The 22,698-nt window shown below is 45.7% G+C and overlaps 2 protein-coding genes across 2 annotated transcripts; one reads left to right on the forward strand and one right to left on the reverse strand.

Annotated features, from left to right (window-relative positions):
- Positions 1-216: 216 nt before the first annotated feature.
- Positions 217-9,716, reverse strand: slc9a2 (solute carrier family 9 member 2). The gene is made up of 13 exons (XM_053877713.1): positions 9,320-9,716; positions 9,035-9,249; positions 7,667-7,915; positions 5,614-5,864; positions 5,334-5,551; positions 3,428-3,627; positions 3,280-3,369; positions 3,138-3,208; positions 2,094-2,261; positions 1,908-2,013; positions 1,123-1,239; positions 973-1,060; positions 217-901 (listed from the first exon to the last, which is right to left on the reverse strand). The coding sequence occupies exons 1-13, from the start codon at positions 9,582-9,584 to the stop codon at positions 534-536; spliced, it is 2,406 nt and encodes an 801-aa protein (XP_053733688.1). The 5' UTR covers positions 9,585-9,716; the 3' UTR covers positions 217-533.
- Positions 9,717-10,314: 598 nt separating this feature from the next.
- inpp4aa (inositol polyphosphate-4-phosphatase type I Aa) lies at positions 10,315-22,686 on the forward strand. Its single transcript, XM_053877672.1, has 24 exons — positions 10,315-10,441; positions 13,664-13,893; positions 13,999-14,043; positions 14,838-14,956; positions 15,015-15,131; positions 15,200-15,279; positions 15,351-15,468; positions 15,938-16,028; positions 16,121-16,268; positions 16,356-16,486; positions 17,133-17,237; positions 17,344-17,452; positions 17,518-17,535; positions 17,606-17,795; positions 17,874-18,146; positions 18,218-18,365; positions 19,198-19,230; positions 19,306-19,478; positions 19,600-19,723; positions 19,801-20,071; positions 20,133-20,230; positions 20,651-20,763; positions 20,825-20,979; positions 21,048-22,686. The coding sequence occupies exons 2-24, from the start codon at positions 13,764-13,766 to the stop codon at positions 21,178-21,180; spliced, it is 2,922 nt and encodes a 973-aa protein (XP_053733647.1). The 5' UTR covers positions 10,315-10,441; positions 13,664-13,763; the 3' UTR covers positions 21,181-22,686.
- Positions 22,687-22,698: the final 12 nt, after the last annotated feature.

Consider the following 22,698-nt stretch of genomic DNA (forward strand, 5'->3'; position numbering starts at 1 on the left):
ATATATGTGTATCAGCAGTCCTCAACAGTCCCGCACAAAGTGAGACCTCTACAAGTCACATGATTGATATTTTGATTGACATTTTTTTGTTTAAAGGATTTTCATGTCAAAAATAATTTAAATTTACATGTAAAGAACTCTGACACAGTGTCACTCTCACAATGAAAGATAATTTAAAATAAGTTTAATTCAAATTGCTTAAATATGATTTTCATCGACAACTTAAAAACTGTTAAACATGGATGACAGGTCAGTGACTTCTAAAAACTTGTCTCCGGTTTCCTGAAAATAAAAAAAGTAAATCAATCATTTGAAAAATATTTACAATTAAAAATGAAGCAAAATTGTTCCATTTCAAGCCTTTTCAGACCCATTTATAAATCTAGCAAGTCTTGTACGGTCCTGGGTTCAAAATGTAGAAGCTCCACCAGAGGGCGCTAAAGATGTCAGTTTTGTAACAGTTTTTCCACTTTGAAACCAGCATCCCGTGCAGGTTTGTGTGATCCTTTTGTCCCTCAAAATCCCTCAGAAGATCACTTCTTCTTGGGGATCCACTGAGGTCTTCTGAGCAGAGGGTTTCGAACAGCGTCCTCTCTGGGTTCTGCTGTCCAGGCCGGAGTTGAAGGCTGCTGCTCGTTTCTAAAGTTGTCCGAGGCGCCGTCGTCATTTCGTGGCAGCAGGAGGGGCTGGCGTCGCGGCAGGTCACTGGAGGAGGAGCCCGGTCTCCCTCTTCTGCTCCTCTCGCCTGAGCTCTCGTCCAGGACGTCCACCGAGGTCACCTCGGCCAGAGTGTCCAGTCTGTGCAAAGGCATCATGGCTCTGGAGGAGGAGGCTCGAGCGGGCGGACTAAAACGAGACCGTCTGGCAGGGTAGGCCACTTCGGACATGGTTTCCTGATCATCTGGAGAAGACAATTCAAAGTCAGTCCTGAAATTTACTCGTCATTCTGAGTTCAATCAGTGAGAAACTGACCTAAATTGCTGGATCTGGACACAGGGAATTTGGAGTGCAAGCTTTGTCCAACAGGAAGTGAGAAGTACTTCTGGGATTTGGGCATCACCTGAACGTAAGAGTTTGATAAGAGACAGCTGCCGAGGCTCTGTGAACAGACTCCTGACTCACTGGTGACTGGAAGCTTCCTGGTCGGATGCTGCGTCGGATGCTGGCGTGACGCCGGATCAGGATCTCTTTGGTGTGAGTGTCGTTGGGCAGCGCGTGCTTGCTGGTGAACGCCACGGTCTGGACAGAAGGAAGGCGGAAGGTTCAACACTCGACACACACCGGAGCCAGAACAAAGTCACGTGTCTCGCCATGAAAGGAAAAGTACAGAAGACTGTGTTCATGCAAAACAGTGTCCATGCAAAACAGGGCTCAGGCTGCTTTGACTACTCTCAATAATGCGCCTACAGAATTTGGCCCTGTGAGTCATCAGACCCAAATCCTGAACTGAAACATCCCGGGAATCAGCGACAGGTCGGTCACCTGACTTATGAAACTGTATGAAGCACATGGCTAACATGGCTGACTGGAGCAGAGGAGGGAAAAGTGCGGCCTCTCAGAGGTCAGCGCAAAAGCGCAAAACTGCGATTTGAATTCTCTTGAAGTCAATATCCTCATTTTCCCAATATCTAAATCAGATTTTATTTAAGAGTAATGCTAATTTTAACAATATTTTTGTCCCTTAAAATAATATATAAAAGATAATGACTAGACTAATGAATACCTTGTAATAAAGACCATTTATTTATATTTTGAGTTATTCACCATGATATTCATCACTTAAAAAGTTCCATTATTTATGCAATATATTGAGAAGTTTTCACTAATAAATAATATTTTAAGTATATGATGTCCAGGGGAAATTATTCTTTCAGAAACAGAAGTGAAAGCAAAGACAGGAAGCGCACCCGCTGTCTGATCTTGTACATGTTCTTGGACAAGATGTCGTGCATGTTCTTCAGGTCCGGAGCCAAGAACTTCTTCTTTGGTTTCGTGGAGACCTTCTTCTCCTCACTGAGGACAGACGGAGCCATCATTAGTCGTCGTGTTTGCGCAGATGATCACATGACAGCTCAGTATTCTAAAGCACTCACTAAAGCGACACGATGGACGGAGCAGCGCTGATGTCCGCGGACACGTTGTCCAGGATCTCCATGGCGTTCTGCAGCTCCAGCTTCTTGTACAGCGCCACGATGCTGGACTCCGCTCGGTTGTCCCGGATCAGAATCCTCCGCAGGATTCGATTGTTGAACTTCATGAACCTGAAGTCAGATTTACAAAGTTCATGAAAGACTCTCAGACTCGAAAAGAAACTTCTCTACACATATCACCTTCACTAGATTAACAGATTAACCCTTGCTAACCCTTACAATCCACAATCCAAGCAATTGGATGATGTTTTCTGCCAATCCAAAACACTTGACTGTCTCAGTAGCATATAAAGATACACTCACTGCTATGAACAAAAATACAAGCTACAGTAGCGCCATAAAATCTTGATAGTTATGAGACATTTTCATAGATCAATCCAAAAATATCCAGTGGTTAAATGACTACGCTAAATAATCCAGAGGTGTGTGTGAGTGGTGGTCTGTCCGGTCCAGGGTGTCCCCTGCCTCTAGTCTCTAAGCAAGTGGTTGGAAATGAAAAAAAATGAACTTTGCATTTTTTCATTCATGAAAAGGATGCTCAGTAATATTACTTTAACATGTAAATATGAGAGAGATGACCTCATGAAAAACAATAGACCAATAGATATTATAATTCGTTTCCATTTTCTAAGTATTAAAATGGATCCAGAGATCTACGGTGAATCTTAAATGAAATATTTAATACCAGAGATGTACTTACTATACAAGGCAATGCTGTATTATAAAAACATAAAACATTTCCTGCATGAAGGAAAATAACAAATTTTCAAATACAGTCATGAAATCTCGTTGGACCAGCTGGACTGACAGGTTTGAGGAAGGAACCTCGGCGGGGGGAAGAGCAACCCGACACCTGGTCGGCTGGAGTCACCAACATTCCCACACGGAAGCAGGGCGGACAATAGCATTGTCAAACAAAACCAGAGAGAAGGAACCTGAGAGCAGGAAATCTTCATGTATCAGCCGGTTTCACCGGTCGGGTCTTACTTGTCCTTCCAGTAGAAGTGGCTCCACTGTCCACACAGATCTTCGATGCCGGCGATGGTGTGCTCCATCATCTGTGGAGGACCAGATATGAAATGAAACCCGGAAACTGAATCTCAAACAGCAGCTCTGACAGGTGTCGTACCCTGCAGTGGATTTCCACATTGATGGTGTCCAGGTTCCGGTTGGTCCTGCGGACGTTGATGTACTCGATCAGAGGACGGATGCTGATGCCCTGAAGAGAAGGCAGTGTCTTTAAGGGCTCTCTGGAGGCAAACTGGGGCTGATCTTACCTGGAGGAAGACGGTGAAGATGATGATGGCGATGGTGGCGGTGACGAAGAGCTTCTTGCGGCCGATGTTGTCGGGGAGGGTGAAGGCCAGGGCGAAAGAAATGGCCCCTCGAAGACCACCGTAGCCCAGACCGAACTGATCCTTGAGGTTGAAGGGGATGGTACGGAAGGGGTTGATGATCTGGGTCAGCACCAACACCCCTGAGGAATAATCGGTCACACACAGGTTCAGATTTGAGAGCCATCGTCTCACTCATTTCTAGCCCTTTTGTAACCATTTACTCAGCTACCTTTGAGCTAAAGTACGTCCCACATGCCGACACAGTTTCATCAGCATGTGAGACCATAACCTACCTCATTCATGGCATTTCCTACTCTGTCAAGAGGTTGTGTTTGTCAGCGTTTACCTGTCTGTTAGCCAAATAACTCAAAAACAGATGGACAGTTCAATGACATGAAGGAGGCAGGGACTGCAGTATTAAGCAGTCCCCCATCATCATCTGGAGCCACAAAGCTTTAAAAAAAAAAGAAGTTAATTTTCTTCCTTGCTTACTGTGTGTGTAAGCAACATCGGAGACACTACTGCCACCTGCTGTTATTGACATCACTATACATTTCAGAATCTAGTTACCTAGCTAAATTAATGTAGGGCAATAATAACAGCTGGAAATCACAGTAAGAGTCAATACTTGAACTGAACTTAAGGAGGCAAATGCATCACTGACAAAACAAATGAAAAGGTTCTGTGCTGATTGAAACATTTTATTGCCCACAAACAGATGCAATCTGAAGCACTTGCAGTCAATCTCTATCTGTCTGTGAGGAATGTTGCAAAAAATACATGAATTTCAGCCATTTTCTTCATTCCCTAACATCTTTGGTTAAATACTCAACACTCCCCATCCAGATGTAAACATGCTCAGCCACAGTTCTGATGCCCAATTTTCAGGAATGGCTTTTCTCTCTTGGAACGCTACATAGCTCCCAGTGTTGCCTGTCACGAGTTACTGCGTCACTCGCTGTTCACATCAGTCCGTGGGAAACAGAATACTTCATTTCAATCGAACCACAGATTTGTTTTGTTATTGTTTTCTGCACAAAATCAAGTACATGGTTTGTATTTTGTGTTATGGAATATAGTTGAAAAAGATCATTATTTTCTTCTTTTTAACTTCATGTCATTTTGAAGATTGACTGTGAAGTTTTATTTTAATCGATTGCTTCCAAGATTTCTCCCAACAGTGGGGTCAGTCTGGTGTGGGACCACAGGCTTCTTCCACATTTTTTCACCTGCATGTGGCTGTGTCTAAGTTGCGTTCAAAACAAACACACTTGTTTGTGTAGCATAAGCAGATATTTGTCAGATGTTGTGATCAAACCACCCTGTGCTGAATCCCAAGTCATTCCAAAAAGGACTGGTTAGACGGTTACGGTGTGTAAACTGCCTCGGGTCAGAGCCAGAACAGCTCACCAGGGCGGCGTCCTGACAAGTGAAGGGTTATTGACTCTAATCTGAGTTTCATCTGGATAATCCAACATCAGTGACGGAGATGAACACATATGAAGCTCTAGTTGGTTTCCGTACCTTGATGGTCGGTGAAGGAAGGAATCTAGATCAACAGAGAGCTCTGTCCTGGCTGAGCTCCTCAGAACCAAGACTGAAGACCAGTCCTTCCCTCTCCCTACGTCCTTGACCCACTTCAGTCACAGCTCACTTCCAACTCAGACAGGCCGTAGCACCCAGAGAACCATGGCCTCTGACTCTGAGGTGCCGATCCTAGCGTCTTCATCAACGTAAATATAAACCTGTAACCCTCAACAACCTGCATCCAACCTCAAGTTTCTGTCTATTAAAAGTGTGATGAATAATAAGTGGTTCTCAAACAAGCGACCAGAGAAGCACTCACCCAGCCCCCTCCACAGGAAGGCGAACAGCAGCGTGAACAGGATGTAGCCCCAGTTCAGGTCGTGCTCTGTGGTGATGGTGACGACTCCCAGGAAGAAAAAGATGAGAGTCTCGGAGATGGAGCCCAGCATCTTCACCACGTGGCGGATGGTGGTGCAGGAGCGCTGCGAGACGTTCTCCTCCACGTAGTACTTCATGGTGAGGGCGCAGGTCACGATGCTGCAGAGTCAACCTGGAGGTCAGTTTTCCGCGGACACGGCACAGACTGGTCGCACACTCACGCCATGATGGAGGAGATGGCGAAGAGCTCGGCCACCAGGTAGGCCAGGTAGCTGTACATGAAGATGAAGAGCGGCTCGATCTCGCGCACCCTGGAGGTGAACCTGGTGGTGAAGGCGGCCACGAAGCCGAAGAGGATTCCGAAGCCCATCCCTCCGAGGCCGACCACGAAGAAGCGGGCCACGCCCAAAAACACATCCACCGGCTCCACCACAGGCATCTCCGCCACGAAGTTGAACATGTTGTACAACACCTGCAGCACACGCGGGTCAGCGGGGATTGCCACGATTGCACTCCAGATTAAATCTGATTCATGACAATATTGATAATCTGATAAATCCGGATTAGGACTGAAACAGAGATTGTTTGTTTTCAGTAATATGGCTTTGATTTTAAAACTGTTGCAGTGCATAATGGGACTTGAAATGAAGCTGCCAGCCAAATATTTATTTTTATATTTATTGCATCTCAAATTTAAAGAAGAAGAAATGGTTTTCTAGCGACGAAGTGGATTCAGCCAGTGAAACCTGTTCCAACATAAACACGGATGTGGAGCACACTTTCACTCAGGGGGAGGTCGAAATACGTCCTTTTAAATCACATTGGACACAAATAAATGTAAAAATCTTCACAGGGATTATTCAGAAATAATTGATCATTTAAATCTAATATTATTGAGCTTCCGCTCTCGTTATGGTGCATGAATTAAGTCAATATATTTGGATAAATATATTGTAAATAACGCAACATCCAGAAGCTGTAACGTCCCGGAACAGTGACTCCTCTCAAGCGTTCCGTGTCCACTCAGCTATTGTGTACCAAACAACAGATGAAAGCAGGAAAAGGTAAGTGGGAGGGAGTGTCTGGGTGCCATAAAGAATAAGTGGCGACGGGTGGGGGGGAAGGGAGGGACTTCTGTTTCAGTTTCTGTTCCTTCTTTACACAAAGTTGACCTCAGAAACTGGTTTGGCAGCATCAGAGCAAACAACGGTTCTCGGTGAGGCCGACAAACACTGGAGCTGATGCCTTCACGTTTCCTCCTCTTCAATATAGAGTCTTTATTTCAAGATATCTCTAAGACACAGGTCAAGCAACGGGCCAAAATTTGAAATGCAGGATTAGAATCAGCCTCCATTTCTGGAGGACGGTGGTCTGTTTCCCATCGTTCTCGTATGAATTTGGAATCTTCACATGGATATGCGTTGGAAGAAATCTGGTTGTTGATAAACTTTGCATGCAATTTGTGCCAACAATACATATTTAAAGCCTCAGGTTTTAGATGGCTGCTGGTCGTATCTGACAATCATCTGCTCAAAAGAGAAGGGTCAACTATTGTGCTGGATCTGATGAAACCTGACCTAAACCTCGACAGAGAGAAGACAAAAGCTTGATCCAACACAATAACGATTTATAAGAGCTGCGGCTCAATGGTGGGTGGGGTTTCCATCGCTCTCCTACCAGACAATACTTAATGTTTCTAAGGTAAATATTGAGGGAATAAAACTAAATGCAAAAGCTTCATCCTCAGTGTTACGGGTGTCTGTAGTGCATTAATCTACCCCTCCAGAAAATAAGAAAAGGCTAATACATCTTACAAAATACAGCTTTTCTACATGATGATTGCCATTTTAACAAGTGCGGTTGTTTTCACAAGTGCAGTTAGAACATGTTTGTTATCATCCAAGAGGAGGCCCAAGGACAGGACATGATGGAGGAGCCCTGGGAGGAGGGGAAGTTCAGACCGCACTGCTTTATTTGCTGCCCATGTGCCTCAGATATCAGATCAAATGGATGGATAGATGGACAGTCTGTAAGAGGAGAAGCACTGTCCACTCCACTCTCCACCTCCAGCTGTGACTGATGCCTAGCTGGCTCGACTCTCAGTCTCTGCTGGAGGGACCTTCCACTTCATCTCTTAAAGCAAAATTAGCCACCTCGCTTTGAACATGTCAGCAGCAATACTACAACTCTCAAGATGCACAGCAACAGATGAAGCTATTATTTCAGTAAGAAGGGGCAAAGTTCTCAAATAAAAATCCAGCAGTGCAAACTCACCACAGTGACGGCATCGTTGAAGAGACACTCCCCAAACACCACGATGTAGAGCTGCTCGTTGACGGACACGTCTTCGAACACGCTGAGCACGGCCACGGGGTCCACCGCCGAGATGATGGTGGCAAACAGAAGGTTCTCCTGCAGGTTGATGTCCTGAACTCCAAAGGCTTCGATGTGGCAGATGGCGAACAGAGACATGCCGATGCCAATGCTGTTCCACAGGGTGCCAACCACCGCGAACCACAGCACCTGAGGGGAGACATGACAAAAGGTCTTCAGTGCAGTGCAGCCACACTATCACATGCAAGTCCATCTTGTTTGATGCTATGCAAGCTCGCATCATGGGCACGCTTTGGTTTTGAGATCACATCTCCAGACTCCAATTAAATCCGGTAATTCAGTCAAACATGTTATAGTGAACGGAATTTTGTGAAACAGACTAACAATATTCACCCCTAACATTTCTAAATGGAATTTGTTTGGGCATTATTTATAATGCTCCTTGTTTTTTTTCATCTCCCGTTTATTGTCATGGCTTATTGTAATGAAAGAAGGAAACGTGCAGGTTACCTTAGATAGCAGAAGTCTACATGTGCACATTAATATTGACCAAAAACAATGGTCAATGGACAAACTGGAGGCCCAAGGGAGCGTTGGAGCTTAATATTTTAATACAAATTTTGGATTGACAGAGATGACTGGATCACCTCTGTGTGTGTCTTGTTTGTTGTGGGCGGAGTCTGTGGTGATGGAGGCCAATTCATGTGTTTTGAGTTGAAACACTGATGAGCTTTGCACTCAGTTCAGGCTCTTCTCAGACAAGATGTGACACATGCTGCATTCCATAACTAATAAATGAATAAATAATATGAACGTCATTCTGAAGTCCCAAAATACAGGCACGCACATCGAGGGCAGTGGAAATGTCATGTTCATTGCACTTAAAATGGTGGAGGAACAGGAAGTGGCGAGGAGCTTGTACATGAACAATGTTGTTGGTCAAACACTGATGGCCTGAACTCATCTATAGTTTGCAGCACAGACTGAAGAACAGACACACAAACCCCTCACTAATATATGAGTAGAGACCAAACCAAGAATGATTCAGAGGCCATAGATAGGGCAACTCCCAGGATCAACAATGAGAGACCACAGGCGGAAGATAAGCACTGCACGTTTTAATGGCCTGCAAACGTTTATATATCTAAGTGCGCCAGAGAAATCAAATAAAAAAAGGTAATATTTGACAAAAATAGTTTACAGCCTCAGTATATCAACCGCCAGCAAGGCATGTTTTCAATTTATTGTTCCTCTTCAGTTTCAGACCCCCCAAATGTGCCCCACTTAAACAATGGATTTGGACCTTACCGTGCCAATGTTCTCAAAAAAGGGTCGGGTGGGCATGAAGTAGCCGGAGTCCAGGACGATGGGGGGCAACATGTAGAGGAAGAAGACATTGCTGGTGAGCACAGCTGGGGGCTCCTCCTTCACAGAGTGCATGATGCCCCCCACAATCAGCCCAATGCTGATCAGCAGACATGACTCTGGGACCCAGATGGTGATCTTGTGGTAAACATGGAACCCTAGAAGACAAACACAAGGAGTTCACTTCCAGGAAATCATATTTTGGGGGTCCTCATTTTTTGGCCTAACCAATTTTTGCAAAAGATGCCAGCAGGACCCAGAGAGTGATCTCAAAGGGGATCTGGATTCTGGGGTAGTCCATGGTGAAGACGGGTAAATTGTCTTTCTGCGGATCAGGGTAGGCCTGGGGGCCGTCCTCCCCGGGCTTGATCGGGGGAAGAATCGTCACCCCGGGTGTGGGCCGTGGAACTTCTCCTCCGGATCCATTCAGAAGGATGAAAAACAGAGTCATCAAAAGTACAAATCCTGCGCGTCTGGCGCCGCGTAAATCCATTTTTCTGACAGATAAAAAGTCCAGTGACGGGAAAAAGTCGGCTTTAGTCCATAAAAACTATATTTCAAGGCTTTAATTTGGAACACAACTCAAACTCAACGTGGTTTGACCCACATCCTGAGGTGCTCAGACTGCGAGGCTGCACACCTGAGATCCACCTGAAGCGCTCGCACGAGTTCCGATGCAGCCTGGGCGCGGCCCCGACACTCACTCGCTGATTGGGCGCAAATGACGAGGGCGGGGGTCGGTGGCACCTTCACGACCCATTCGGGGGTTTCGGTGTTTCACGGAGTTTCAACTCAAGACAGCAATTATTGTTAAAATTAAACTCAATAAACGTGTTTATTAACGCCGTGTTTGCCATTAGTCACTTCATTTTTATGTTTTAAAATACATTTCTGACAGAAATCTAAACAACTAAACCATTAATTACGCCACTGAAAATATTACAAATAAGGTGAGATAATTATCGAGATACTGGATCAGTTTTTTCTATGAGCCGTTACTCTGGTTATTATAATAATAAACGGCAGGTTTGATGGGAGACTGGCCCATAATATACATACACTGGAAATGTATAATTATGAAGCAAAACTTTCCCACATATTATATCAGATCATATCACAGCATGGTGAAGTAAAGGTGCTGTTTTTTCCCTCAGTGTTTGTATAATTTTAGTCAGGCGCTGACGTTTTCTTCATCTCCAGACTGGTCCGACGGCGCCCTCTGGTGGGAGGCGGCAGTGAGTCAGGATGTGTCAGAGGAAACCGGGGCGAGTCTCCACTGCAGGCGTCGTCGAGTCTCCGACTCCGGGATGCGCATCACTCTGCCCCGATATCTCTCCAACCTTGGGAACGGTAGGTCCTCGGGTCTTTTCCTCCCTTCTCTCTTGTCGTCTTCATCAGTTGTCGGATGAATTCCAACGCGAGTGATGCTGCATTTGAACAGCTAAACATAGATGCAGCAGCGTTTATGGCCACAGCTACTCACTGTTAGGTTGTATGACATTTTGATTTTGCTTTTCAAACGATATTTTAAAGATGCTCCAGGCAGCATCGCTGAGCATCATGACGTAGGTGTGTTATTGTCTGACTGGCAGCGAACCAACAGTGAGGTACGAGAAGAACAATATTGGCATAAATGCCCCCTCTAAAAACACCCAGGGATTATAAAGGGCTCCATCAATGCGTGTCTCCCGGATTACAGCCTTCAGTTTACACTTATGTCCCTGAAAAACACGAGTATAATGCCGGATGTTTTGCTTGTCAGGCAACGTCACATCAGGCCGTTCAACTAAACCGCTCATGAAATGTGATGTGCTGAGTCATAATTCATGCTTCTACATTCATAAAAACAGCAATATTTCATTCCGTAAAGCTATAATATGTGTTTGTCTCTGGCTAGAATCAAGATGTACAGCATCTTAGTCAGTGGTACCTGAACGCAACATCTCCTTATATTTGTCAATAATGCAAGCTATTTATAAAATTATTTCAAGAGCGTTGTTTTTATTTTCACTTCTTATATATATATATATATATATATATATATATATATATATATATATATATATATATATATATATATAGAGAGAGAGAGAGAGAGAGAGAGAGAGAGAGAGAGAGAGAGTGTCAAATATTAATAACAAAAAGAACATTCTGGACTTCAGTCATTGGCGTTAAAATGGTTAGCTTTTAAAGGCGATAGGAATTTGCTTTGGTGTTTTAGAAGGTTAAAACTTGCAGGATATATTTGTCAAACAATGGACAGAAGTGTAATGACACTGTCAAACCGACCGATGATTCATTCATATTCTTAAAGTGATCACCTTTGTTTACTTAGAGGAGTCTGGAAATCGAGACACCTAAAGCTGATATCTGAGGGATAACACATTAAAAAGGGGCAGAAATTATGAGATTTTCTTTCTCTTTGCTCCTTTTACGTCCCTCAAGTCAAGTTAAGATGGAGGAATTGTTGCTGTATGTTTGATGTTGGATTGAAAAAAAGTCCATTGCTACTATTTTAGCTAACTTGATCCCCATAAATAAAAACTATTTTGTATAGTGTTGCAGTGCAATGGAAGCTTGCAAATCAGGGATGTCACATAAGTGCGTGGCCCAGCGATGTGCAAAGTCCGGATCAATAAGTGGAACTGGAGAGGCTCGGGGTTGTATCAGAACATTGGTAAAATAAGACTGGAGTGGAAAAAAAGGTTGCTGATGTTGCATTTCCAGAGACAAGAGGATGAATAAGTGGAAAACAGCTGAGAAAAGTCAGCATCTGCTGAGATCCAGCTGTTAGTCTGATGCACCAGGTCGGTTCAGGTTATCAAAAACCCAGAGGCAAAGTGTTTCCTTCTAACATGTATATCAACTATGCTAGCTTCCCTTATCGTGACTTCTGACCCCAACCTTCCGTGCCGGTCTCATCTGCGCTTCACATTCCGTTTTATTCAACGCTGGGCCACAGTGGAGCGAAGACCTTGCCTCAGGGCTCACTGCAGCTACTGGGATGTGATCGCCTGACCTTCTGTGCCGGGTCCTGGTGGCGAGCATCCACTCGCAATACAAGTCAACTAAAATATTATCATTTAAAATGATATCATGTCATTGCATAATGATTATTATTTCACGTAGTTCTCAGGATTCTGAAAGTGATAATGCAACACATCCTGCAGAGATTAAGAAAACAACCGTGCCCTCTGAACTCCGGGGCTCGGCGTCTCTGCATGGGGTTGATGATTGTCAGACAGATGCGACGGTGCTGATGATCCGAAGCCCCCCGCGGGTTTAAAGCCTGTGTGGGTTGTTTCCTTCAGGCCATAGTGCACGTTAATGGCTGCTATTGACGAACAAACACGCATGCTAATGAGCCAGAACATGGCTTGGTCTTGTCTCTGTTTCACATTAAACCAGCACCGAGCCGCACGTGCTGTGAGATGAGGCGGATGATTTCAAGTCTGTGTGTGGTTGAAGACGCTTTCAATTGCTAGTGACGTCATGGTGTGTATAAATAGACGACGAGAGCAAAGGGCTTTGCACTTGAATACACAGTGGCACACACACACACACACACACACAAGTGCTGACACGTGAAGCGACACACTGATCAAACCTATGAATGGAGCCTGAGCTAATGAGACGCACACTGGACATGATCCGCTTGTATTTATTGGCCATGAGAACAGGGATATGTCTGTGTACGTGTTCTTACTGAGAGAAAACAAAAGCTGCAGGTTATGATGATGCATAATTCAATACAGCGAAGGGCTTCATCTTGGCCCCCACTTTCCTTGTCCTCATCAGCAGGGTTGATCCATGCTGCAGACAGATCTCTCTGTCAAGTCCTGGTGGCTCCTGTTTGTCTGGAGTTGCTTTTGGCTCCGACTCTGATCTGGAAGACTGGGCTCCTGAAAGAAGTCCGAATCGCAGCCTGAAAAAAGTTAGCAAACCATGAGCATCTGCTGCTACTTTCACTGCTGTCTCCCCAGAATGTAACACTAGTCCTTATAATCATCTCTACTTTCAGACTCAGTTTAGTTTTTACTCCGTGATTCTGTTGAGTTGAGTTGTTGAGTGTCGCCCAAGTGTATTTAAAGCTCTTGACTTGGCCTTGTAACACAATGAATAGATGAAGTGTTCGGCGAAGAAGATGCTCCATTGTTTGTGGGTCTGCGTGGTCCTTTCAGTCTTTTTCATTGATTTCATTTAGCTGAAGCTTCGTCCTTAATCTCTCTGTTTACTGCTTATTGTTTTGAAGGTCAAACGTTCGTCTGGGATCCATAAGCTTCTCTTTCCTCAATAGTTTGCCCTGTGAAAATGGGGAATTGGCATTAGAATTCAGATAAAAGGAAGGCTGCTGTGCAAAAATCTATTTATATCATATTCACAAAGAAGCATCACCGTAAATGGACGAAGATGAAAGTCATGCTTCTTCCCTCACAGTGAAATCTCATTTTCCACTAAATGGAAGATTCCCACTGGCTTTATGACTACCTTCCTTCTTATTAATGCTGGTGAACGGAAGTTTACGCATCATATGTGTTTCCTTGGTGATGACTGATCACTTCCTCCCTCCAGGTTCATCGATGACAACATTCTGAGAACAAAGAGGACTCATATATTCCATCAGTTCTACTAGCCCCGCCCTGCTCCTGTGCCCCGGCACCGACCCTCCACTATGCATCCTAATCCCAGACGTGAGTCATCCATGTCCGGGAAGGAGCGCAGCCCTCGGCACCGGCCGTGGTCCGTCTACAGGGCCAATACGTTTGATCTCTCTGCTGAGATGATGGGGTTGGCTCTGTCAGGTAACTAAGCAAACGCTGCCATGGCAACCAGCCCGGTCCACTGATGCTGACATAAGACGGAAGTGTGACATAACATGCCTCCTAACATCTCTCCTCTCCTGTCAGGAAACAGCCAAGACCCAGACGAGCCGGTGCTGGAGTTTAGTGTGGGTAGGTCACCAACTGATGTTGGGAAGTTTAAGACATTCTATGAGAGTTCTCTCTTGCAACAAGAGAATGCACACGCCATATTTTGGACTGGACTGGGATGTGGCACCAGTCACATTCAGGACACAGCTGGTCAAGGAGGAAATGTGTAGCCGATAATCTGATACTCCAGAGCCTCCGGAAATTCTATACAATTTTAATTTAACAGCCTGCTGATTTTACAAAAGTAACTTTTCAGGCCAAACTAAGAACTAAAACTACATAAATGTTCATTTTAATAAACGTCAAAACATTTTGTAGATTTAATCTGAAAAAAAGTCAGTATTTTTTATTACAGTGGAAATAATAATTGCATTATATTTTATTTATTTATTTTTAAAATATTTTTTTAAATTTTACAGGTAAAATTAATAATTTTCAAGACTAATTAATTAATTTTATTGTATTTTTTATTTTAAATGGTTCCAATAAGAGGATAACTCACTTAACTTATCTGCACTAGTAATAGTTCTAACTACGGTGGCCCCAGGAGGACACAGGGAAAATCTCACTAATGCAAGATACTGACAGTGCTATGCTAGTTTCCCCAACACTGACAATGTCTAACAGCTAATGATCCAAGTATACAGCCTTTAAAAATGAATTGTTGTTCCTAAAAAGCCCAAGACACGTCACCAGTTCAGATTGTTTGGCTCCCAACTACGTAAACTTGTTGTGTCACAGTTGTCCCAGCTGGAGGATTAGTGATTGTCCGTCTATTAAATCCAGCGGTTTGTAATCTCTTCCTGTGTTTCCAGCCTGCAGTGAACTGTTGACGCCGGCTCTGGACCGTAAGCCTGCCAGCTTCGTGGCGGTCAGCTGCACCACGCCGCCCCAGGCCTTCTGGACCAAGCATGCTCAGACTGAGATCATAGAGGTGAAGACGGCGCCCGTTTGGGATCGGAGCCATGTGTTCACTCGCTGTGTGTCTGCAGGGAACCAGCAACCCCATCTTCCTCAGCAGCATCGCCTTTTTCCAGGACGCCCTGATCACGCAGCAGACTCAGGTCAAACTGTCAGTCTACGATGTGAAAGACCGCACACAGGGCACGGTGAGTCCCGTCGCGCTCACCACGGCGTGCTTGAAACCCAACGCTGACCTGTGCATCCTCCCTCACAGATGTACATGCTGGGCTCCGCCATGTTTTCAGTGAAAGAGCTGCTGCAGGACAAGCACCACAGGCTGCACCTGAATCTCAGGTGAGTCCAAAACGCTGCCCCCTCGACGCACCGGCTGCTGATTTGTGAAGCTGTGATGTGAAACGCTTCAGGTCTGCTGATAGTGAGCGTGTTGGGAACATCACTGTGATCGCCTGGCAGATCGAGGAGAAGCGGGAGCAGAGGACGCCCGTGGCGCGGTTACAGAGAGGAGACACGGTGAACGGACGGGTGAGTCGGCCGTTCGCCATGAGCATGTCAAAGTCACTGTGTTCGCCTGAAGCCTTGCTCATTTGAAACCCCGAGTCAAAAAGAAACTGCAAAACTTTGCAAACCTCTTTCACTACTGTTCTGTATGTGACGCACAAAATTATGTTCACTCAGCACTTCAAATTTCACTCACTGCTCTTCACTTCACTTGCTTATCCCACATCACAGCGCCAGCTGGAAGCGGGACTGATTTTACAAAAGTAACTTTTCATGCCAATCTAAGAACTAGAACTACATAAATGTTCATTTTCATAAACCTCAAAACATTTTGTAGATTTTTTTCTGAAAAAAAGTTTTTCAAAAAAGCAATCAAAAAACATTTTGATCACAGTGGAAATAATTACTGAACTTATTATTATTATTTTTTAAATGTTAGAATTAAAATGAATCATTTTCAGGACTACAGAAAAACTTGTATGTGATTTGTCAGATGGTCCTACCGGTGGACGAAAGCCTGACTCAGTCCTCCGCCATCAAAGCCAAGTCCTCATCTCTTTGTAAGGATCCGCTGCTGAAGGCTGGTGAGTGTCGTTCAAACCGCATTTCCTGTTGCATTATGAAGAATCCCAGCTGTGATTCATGCCCCATCCTCCCCCCGGCTCCTCCACGTCAGCGTTCGGAGGCGTCATGTCTCAGACGTACCGCTTCCCCACCACGGATGGGAACCACCTGCGGGTGCTGGAGCAGATGGCCGAGAGCGTCCTGTCTCTGCACATCCCGCGCCAGTTTGTGAAGCTGCTGCTGGAGGAGGATGCAGTCAGGTAGCAACGCTGTGCTCTCTGGGCCCGATCACGGTTTATTGAGGGACCAACGCCTCTCAGTGCCACCTGTCTGTTTTCACCTGTCAGGGTGTGTGAGCTGGAAGAGCTGGGTGAGCTGTCTGCATGCTGGGAGAACCTGAGGAGGCAGATCATCACGCAGTACCAGACCATCATCCTCACGTACCAGGAGACCATCAGTGACCTGCACGAGTACAAGGGTGAGGACCTCTGACACTCCTACTGCAACACATCTGATTTTTAGCATTATTATTATTATTTATTTTTACAAAAGCATCTGAAAGAACTCAGGTTGCTGTGCTTACCTGTATAAAGCAATTTTTAATGTTATGGTTTACAAAAAAGACCTTTTAAAAAAGCAGTTATGAAGTTGTTTTCATGAAATATTATTGCTGTGTTCATGTTCCTACTCAGCTAACAGTGAAGAATTATTGCAGAATTACAAAAAAACTTTTTAAATTATGAATTGAGTTATTTGTGTTTATGTTATTAAAAGAATTCAGCCTTATACCTAAATAAAATTCAGGATGTAATCAAGAATATTGATTTAAAAAACATGATATTTTTATTTTAAACATGTAATAATGTAATGTATAACATTTTATTCTAATAAAAATGTGTTTTGATTTACTACAACATTATTTTTAAATAATGAATTGGCTGATATTCACTCACTTTTACAATTTCAGAAAAACCTTTGTGGAGTAAAATCATTCTTAAAAAATGTAGACAATTAATACATTTTTTTCATGACACCACCCGTCTGTATTGACTGAAATAAATCCCTTGAGCGTCTGACCTGGTAAATGCAAAGTTTTCCAGCAGTTGACCCCTGACTCCCTGCAGGTCCCTCGTTCAAGTCCAGCACACTGAAAGCGGAGAGGAAGCTGGAGTTTATCCCCACCAACCTTCACATTCAGAGGATGAGAGTGCAAGGAGAGACCGGCTATGGTCAGTCTTCCTGTTGTTTGAAAGTAGAGGAAATACTGTAGATAGTAAATTCCCTTCTTATAAAACTGTATTTGAAATGCTGTGATTTTAACTGCTCTCCTATCAGACCACACCTATGACGTGGTGACCATCGGAGCTCCAGCAGCTCACCATCAAGGCTTCAAAGGCTGTGGGCTCCGAAAAATGCTGCAGAAGTTGGAAGAAGCTCGAAAATCGTAAGTTCCGTTTTTTTATTCCACGTCTTGGACATGGCGACTCACGCCGGCTGTTCTGTTGACAGCGCCCACGGGGACGACAGGTGAGCAGATCGGAAGGTTCTGTTCCTGAAACCCACCGGCCGGTCTCTGAACCCGCAGCTCTCTTTGCAGCTCCACCGGCTCTCAAGGCTCCAAAGCCATGACGTACCAGCCGCAGGACGTGGTGAAAGCGAAGGAGCTGATAGGTCAGATCAACACTCTCAAGACACAAGTCTGCTACTACACGGAGCGGCTGTGTCGAGCCGCCAAAGACAAATCCGCCAACGCTCTGGAGAGGACCCTGGCCATCCTGACGGAGAAGGTGTCTGATCTGGCTGCATCTACTGGGTAACTCGCCGTGAGGAGCCACGCAGCAGATGCCTCTGGTTTCTCTCCACAGACTCGTCAGCTGGTGACCGTGTGCGACTCCAAGCTTCTGTCCTCAGCCATTGTGGCGCTCGCAGCAGCTCGACCAGATTTGACCCTTCAGGGGTCCCCGTCGCCCTCCTCCAGCTCCCTCTCCCCCTCCTCCCGCTCGCCGTCACGCTCCCCCTCCCGTCACCCGACCTCTCCATCTCGCACCTCCACCTCTCCCTCGTACCACGGCGAGAGCAGCGAGGCCCGGAGAAGCAAGCGTGCCTCCATGCAGGCCGACCTGCAAGAGGAGGAGTGGGTAAGACCTCCCACCTGCAAGTCGTCATGGAAATGGCATCAGTAAACATGCTTTTGTTTACATGTGCACAGGAGAAGGTTTGGCTGAACGTGGACAAGAGTCTGGAGTGTGTCATCCAGAAGGTGGACCTTCTGCTGCGGCGGGATAAACTGCAGAGTGACAGCAGCTCTGAGGACGTGTTTGCTGACGCGGAGGAGGATGTGAAGGACCCCAAGAAAGGTAGAATCCCGCCGGCTCCTGCTCTGTAGGTGTCTTAGTCCAGCTTCCCTTGTGTCTGGACCCTGGTTTCTAGGTCCTGGCTCATTGTCCTGTGCGTCCATGGCTCATTCTTCTGTGTGTTCTGGTCCAGGTCACTGGTTCCTCCTTTGTTTTTTTTGTCCAGGTTCTTTTGCTGTCTGGGTCCACAGACTTCTAAGTGTCTTGTGATTTTTAAGAAGGTGGTTCTCGGGGTTCTGATCCTGTGTGCGGTGTGTCTTGATCCCAGCTCTTGGATTCTGGCCTGGTCTTCTCTGTGTTCTGGTCTAGGTTACTGGGTTTATGTTCTCATGGTGTCCTGGTTCCTGGCTGTCTTGATCCCTGCTCTTGGTTTCTGGTCCATGGCCTGGTCTTCTGGTTGTGCCTTTGTAAATGATTTTGCAGGTTCTGGCTCTTGCTCTCTGGGTCCTGGTTCTAAGTCCAGGTTCTCAAGAAGATTTTTCCTGGTTTCTGGCTATCTTGCTCCATTATCCGGCCTTTTGGGTGTCTCAGATCTCCATGGCATTTGGAGTACCTCGGCTTTGTCTCCTCAGGACAACATCAGGATTCTTCTTCAGTTGTGACAGATTACTGTAGAATGAACAAGTGGTTTGTTTGAGACTGTTTCACATCTCCTAAGGTTCCTTATGTTCCTTATTATGAATGATCATGAGCTGCCTTCTGGCAAGGGAGGTGAGCAATGAGTTAATATGGACAGAAAAATACTAACCTCAGTACACATGAAGACACTAATCCTTGCACCTAGAGAACAGAGCCTCAGTGGAGAGTAACAGAATAAACGTTTCTCCTCCAACAGATAACCCACCAGAGCTGGAAAAAACATCACCGGGTAAGAAGAAAGTCTTAATTGAGTCTTGAGTTTTGGATCAGAGGACCAGTTTTTGAGGAGTTTGTGTGTGTCCAGGCGAGTGGAACGAGGCCCTGCAACCTCTCCTGACCCGCCTCAACGACTCGGCGTCTCTGATGAGCGACAAGGCCAAGAAGGCCATGGTCTTCCTGCTGATGCAGGACAGCGCCCCCACCATCGCCATGAGCCTGACGCTGCAGTATCGCCGTGATGTCGTCTTCTGTCAGACGGTGAGATCTGAGGGAAGCTAGTCTCCACCCTGCCTGCACTCTCTTCTTCGCCACCTGTTTAACTGAACAAACGGAAGCAATTCTTGACAACAATTCTCAGAGGGTTGTATGTTCTTTGCAGCTGACAGCTCTGATTTGTGGCTTCGTTCTCAAACTGAGAAACTGTCTCTGTGACTCCGGCTTCCTGCGGCAACTTCACACCATCGGGCTTCTGGTGCAGTACGAGGGTCTGCTCAGCACCTATGGTACCTGTCTTCTACCTGAAGTCCTCACAAGTCTACTGCGTGGGTCTTCATTTCTGGGCCTTGTGTTCTCCTGGCAGGCGAGGAGCTGGCCATGCTGGAGGACATGAGCGTGGGGGTCAACGACCTGAGGAACGTCACCTTCAAGATCACCCAGGCCACTTCAGGCTTCGGCAGCCCCGACATGCTGCCGGTGATCACGGGGAACCGGAGCGGCTTCAACGTGCGGGTGCCGATGCCGGGCGCCATCTTCGACACGTTGCCCCGGGAGATCCAGAACGGCATGCTGCTGCGCGTGCAGCCGGTCCTGTTCAACGTTGGCATCAACGAGCAGCAGACGCTGGCGGAGAAGTGAGAAGCAGCCGTTTCCACCTGTGACTCCATTTGCAGCAGACGCTTTCTTCACTTGCAGGTTCGGAGACACCACGTTACAGGAGGTCATCAACATGGAGAACTTGGCTCGCCTCAGTCTCTACTACGACCAGTTCAGAGAAGTGCTGCCTGAGGATTGTGAGTCTGACACACTGAGACTTAGTAAACTTTTGCCTTGTAGTTACAAAAAGCAGTAAAATAATAATAATAATGCGGCATAATGGGCCATTTCCTACATTTTATTATATATCTCTTTGTTTTGTTTTTCATACTTGTTGCATTTTGTGTCTGATTTTTGCTCCAATGTGTCAAAGTAACACATTGACTGCACATAACTGAGATTGTGCTCCAACCTCAAAATTGACATAAAAGATATTGTTAGGCAATGAGAGCTGTAGTCGGCTGCCAAATGTAACTGGACCAGCAACTTGTCATCTATCTTAGTTACTTTTAAATTCAAGTCTTCAGTAAAGTAACTAAGCTACTTTTTGAGGGAGTAATCAGTACTTTTCCAAAGTAACTGTGGCAACAGTGTTCATGTGTGGCTGTTCTGCCCAGGTCTCCCTCACTCCCGCAGCGCCACCAGCCTGCCGGAGCTGCTCAAACTGCTGAGCATGAACATCAACGCCAAGAAGAACAAGAACGTGGAGATCCTGTGGCAGGCGGCCGAGGTGGAGGCATCACCTTCTGAGCTTCATTCTGACCCTGGATTGACACGCTTTCCCTGCGCAGGCTTGTCGTCGGCTGAACGGCGTGAGATTCACCAGCTGTAAAAGTGCCAAGGACCGCACCGCCATGTCGCTGACCCTGGAGCAGTGCCAGATCCTCCAGCAGGAGCACGGCCTGGCCCCGCAGGTCTTCTACCAGGCCCTGGACTGCATGCGCAGGTCAGCGCCACACACTCCTCTGTTACTGTAAATATTCCTCTTGTTCTGAAAACGCTTGTGTTCCGCAGCGAGGGCTGCCGCAGAGAAAACACCATGAAGAACGTGGGATGTCGTAAATATGCCTTCAACTCGCTCCAGCTAAAGGCCTTCCCGAAACAATACCGCCCGCCAGAGGGCACTTACGGGAAGGTGGAGAGCTAAAGGGACTGAAAGACTGACGTCACCTCACAAACAGAGACACCTTCTACAATAGACTCCTGTTCAAGTGCCGGTGTTTGATAGCCGTTTCCCCTCAGTAGAACTAGACGCTCACTTTCGTCGGCGGCTGTGCAGCCCATGTGATCGATGAGAAGATCAGTCAGTGGACTTTTGTTCTATTATCTGTGTGGAGGCTGTTAAATGTATCACAACTGTACATGAGAGTTTCAACCATCATCATCTTCAGCTTAACATCAGCGCATCCTTGTTGTTAGTGGAGGCAACATCTCTCCACAGTCTGCTGTGACACGTCAGGATCAGCTGCACATTTACAGAACAAGATCAACGCAGCAGCTTTCCTTCACACATTTCCTGCTCACTTACACAGGTCCAGAAGGAGTGGCTTCTCAGTGAGTTTCCATTTCTTGTGGATCAGGACCGGACAGATGAAGTGGCGCCGCGTGGGGTCGGGATGGAGGGATTTAGACAGACGTCCCACAAAACAGTGCAAACTGTGTAGCTGCTGGTCGTCTGGAGTGAAATGATGACCGGTTTAATATTGTCCTAAAGTGAATATTGAGTATCATGTCGTAATCCAGGGAATTGTTTCACACGCGATTAACGTTCTAGCAGATCAGGAAAGAAGATAAAATTGAAACAATAGTAAACGTGTCTGAAGCAGCAGAGTAAAACCCGCTGGACAGTTTTCTTTAGGTTTGTTTTGTCACAACCTTTTAGTGAATGATCAAAAACTTTCTGGTCATCTACTGTACAATTCTGAATCTGTCACAGTCAGCGAGGAGTCGGTCGTCGGTTGTCGGTTGTCGGTTGGATTCCCGTACCTCAAAAACTACACTTGAACGCACAAGTTTTTCCAGTCCAGACGTGAATGTGACTGTGGACCTACGCAACAGGTGGACATTGTTATCAGCATTTCAAAGCACAGATCTCTCAGATTCCACATATCGACACGTCTTCAGAGTTTACACTCTGAACTGTACATACAAGCTGTTCGGGTTGAAATATGCAGAACTCAGTGACTTGGCTGGAGGTGTATTGTGTTACCTGCATGAGGGATTGAGGAAGTACAGCTCTTGTTAAAGTGCAATGATGCACATTGCATAGCCACGCACTTCTGCTGTTGGTTTGCCAGATCTCTGGTGCAACTTCCTGTCGGCTTCTGTCTTGTTTTCTTGACCTGTTTTCACCTTAATATGGCTGTTGTTTCTTTATTATGCTGTTGTTATGCTGACGTGCACACAGGTGGGACGAGAGGACAGTTAGGGGAAATGGCTGCAGAAGCCTGGCGATGAATAAACACTGAAACACAGACGTTTTTTGTCATTAGTTGTTCAGACTACACTGAGGCAAACTTGACCTCCTGGTGGCTAACGCTGAAGCTCTTAAACCAAATACCTAGTGAGTTGAACATAATTCAATTTTAGGTACATTAACCAAAATAAAACACGTTAAAGACATTATTCATCTGAATATTTTCTCATTTTCACGACATTTATTAGA

The sequence above is a fragment of the Synchiropus splendidus genome, chromosome 10 (genome assembly GCF_027744825.2).
Source record: "Synchiropus splendidus isolate RoL2022-P1 chromosome 10, RoL_Sspl_1.0, whole genome shotgun sequence".
Classification (NCBI taxonomy): Eukaryota; Metazoa; Chordata; class Actinopteri; order Syngnathiformes; family Callionymidae; genus Synchiropus; species Synchiropus splendidus.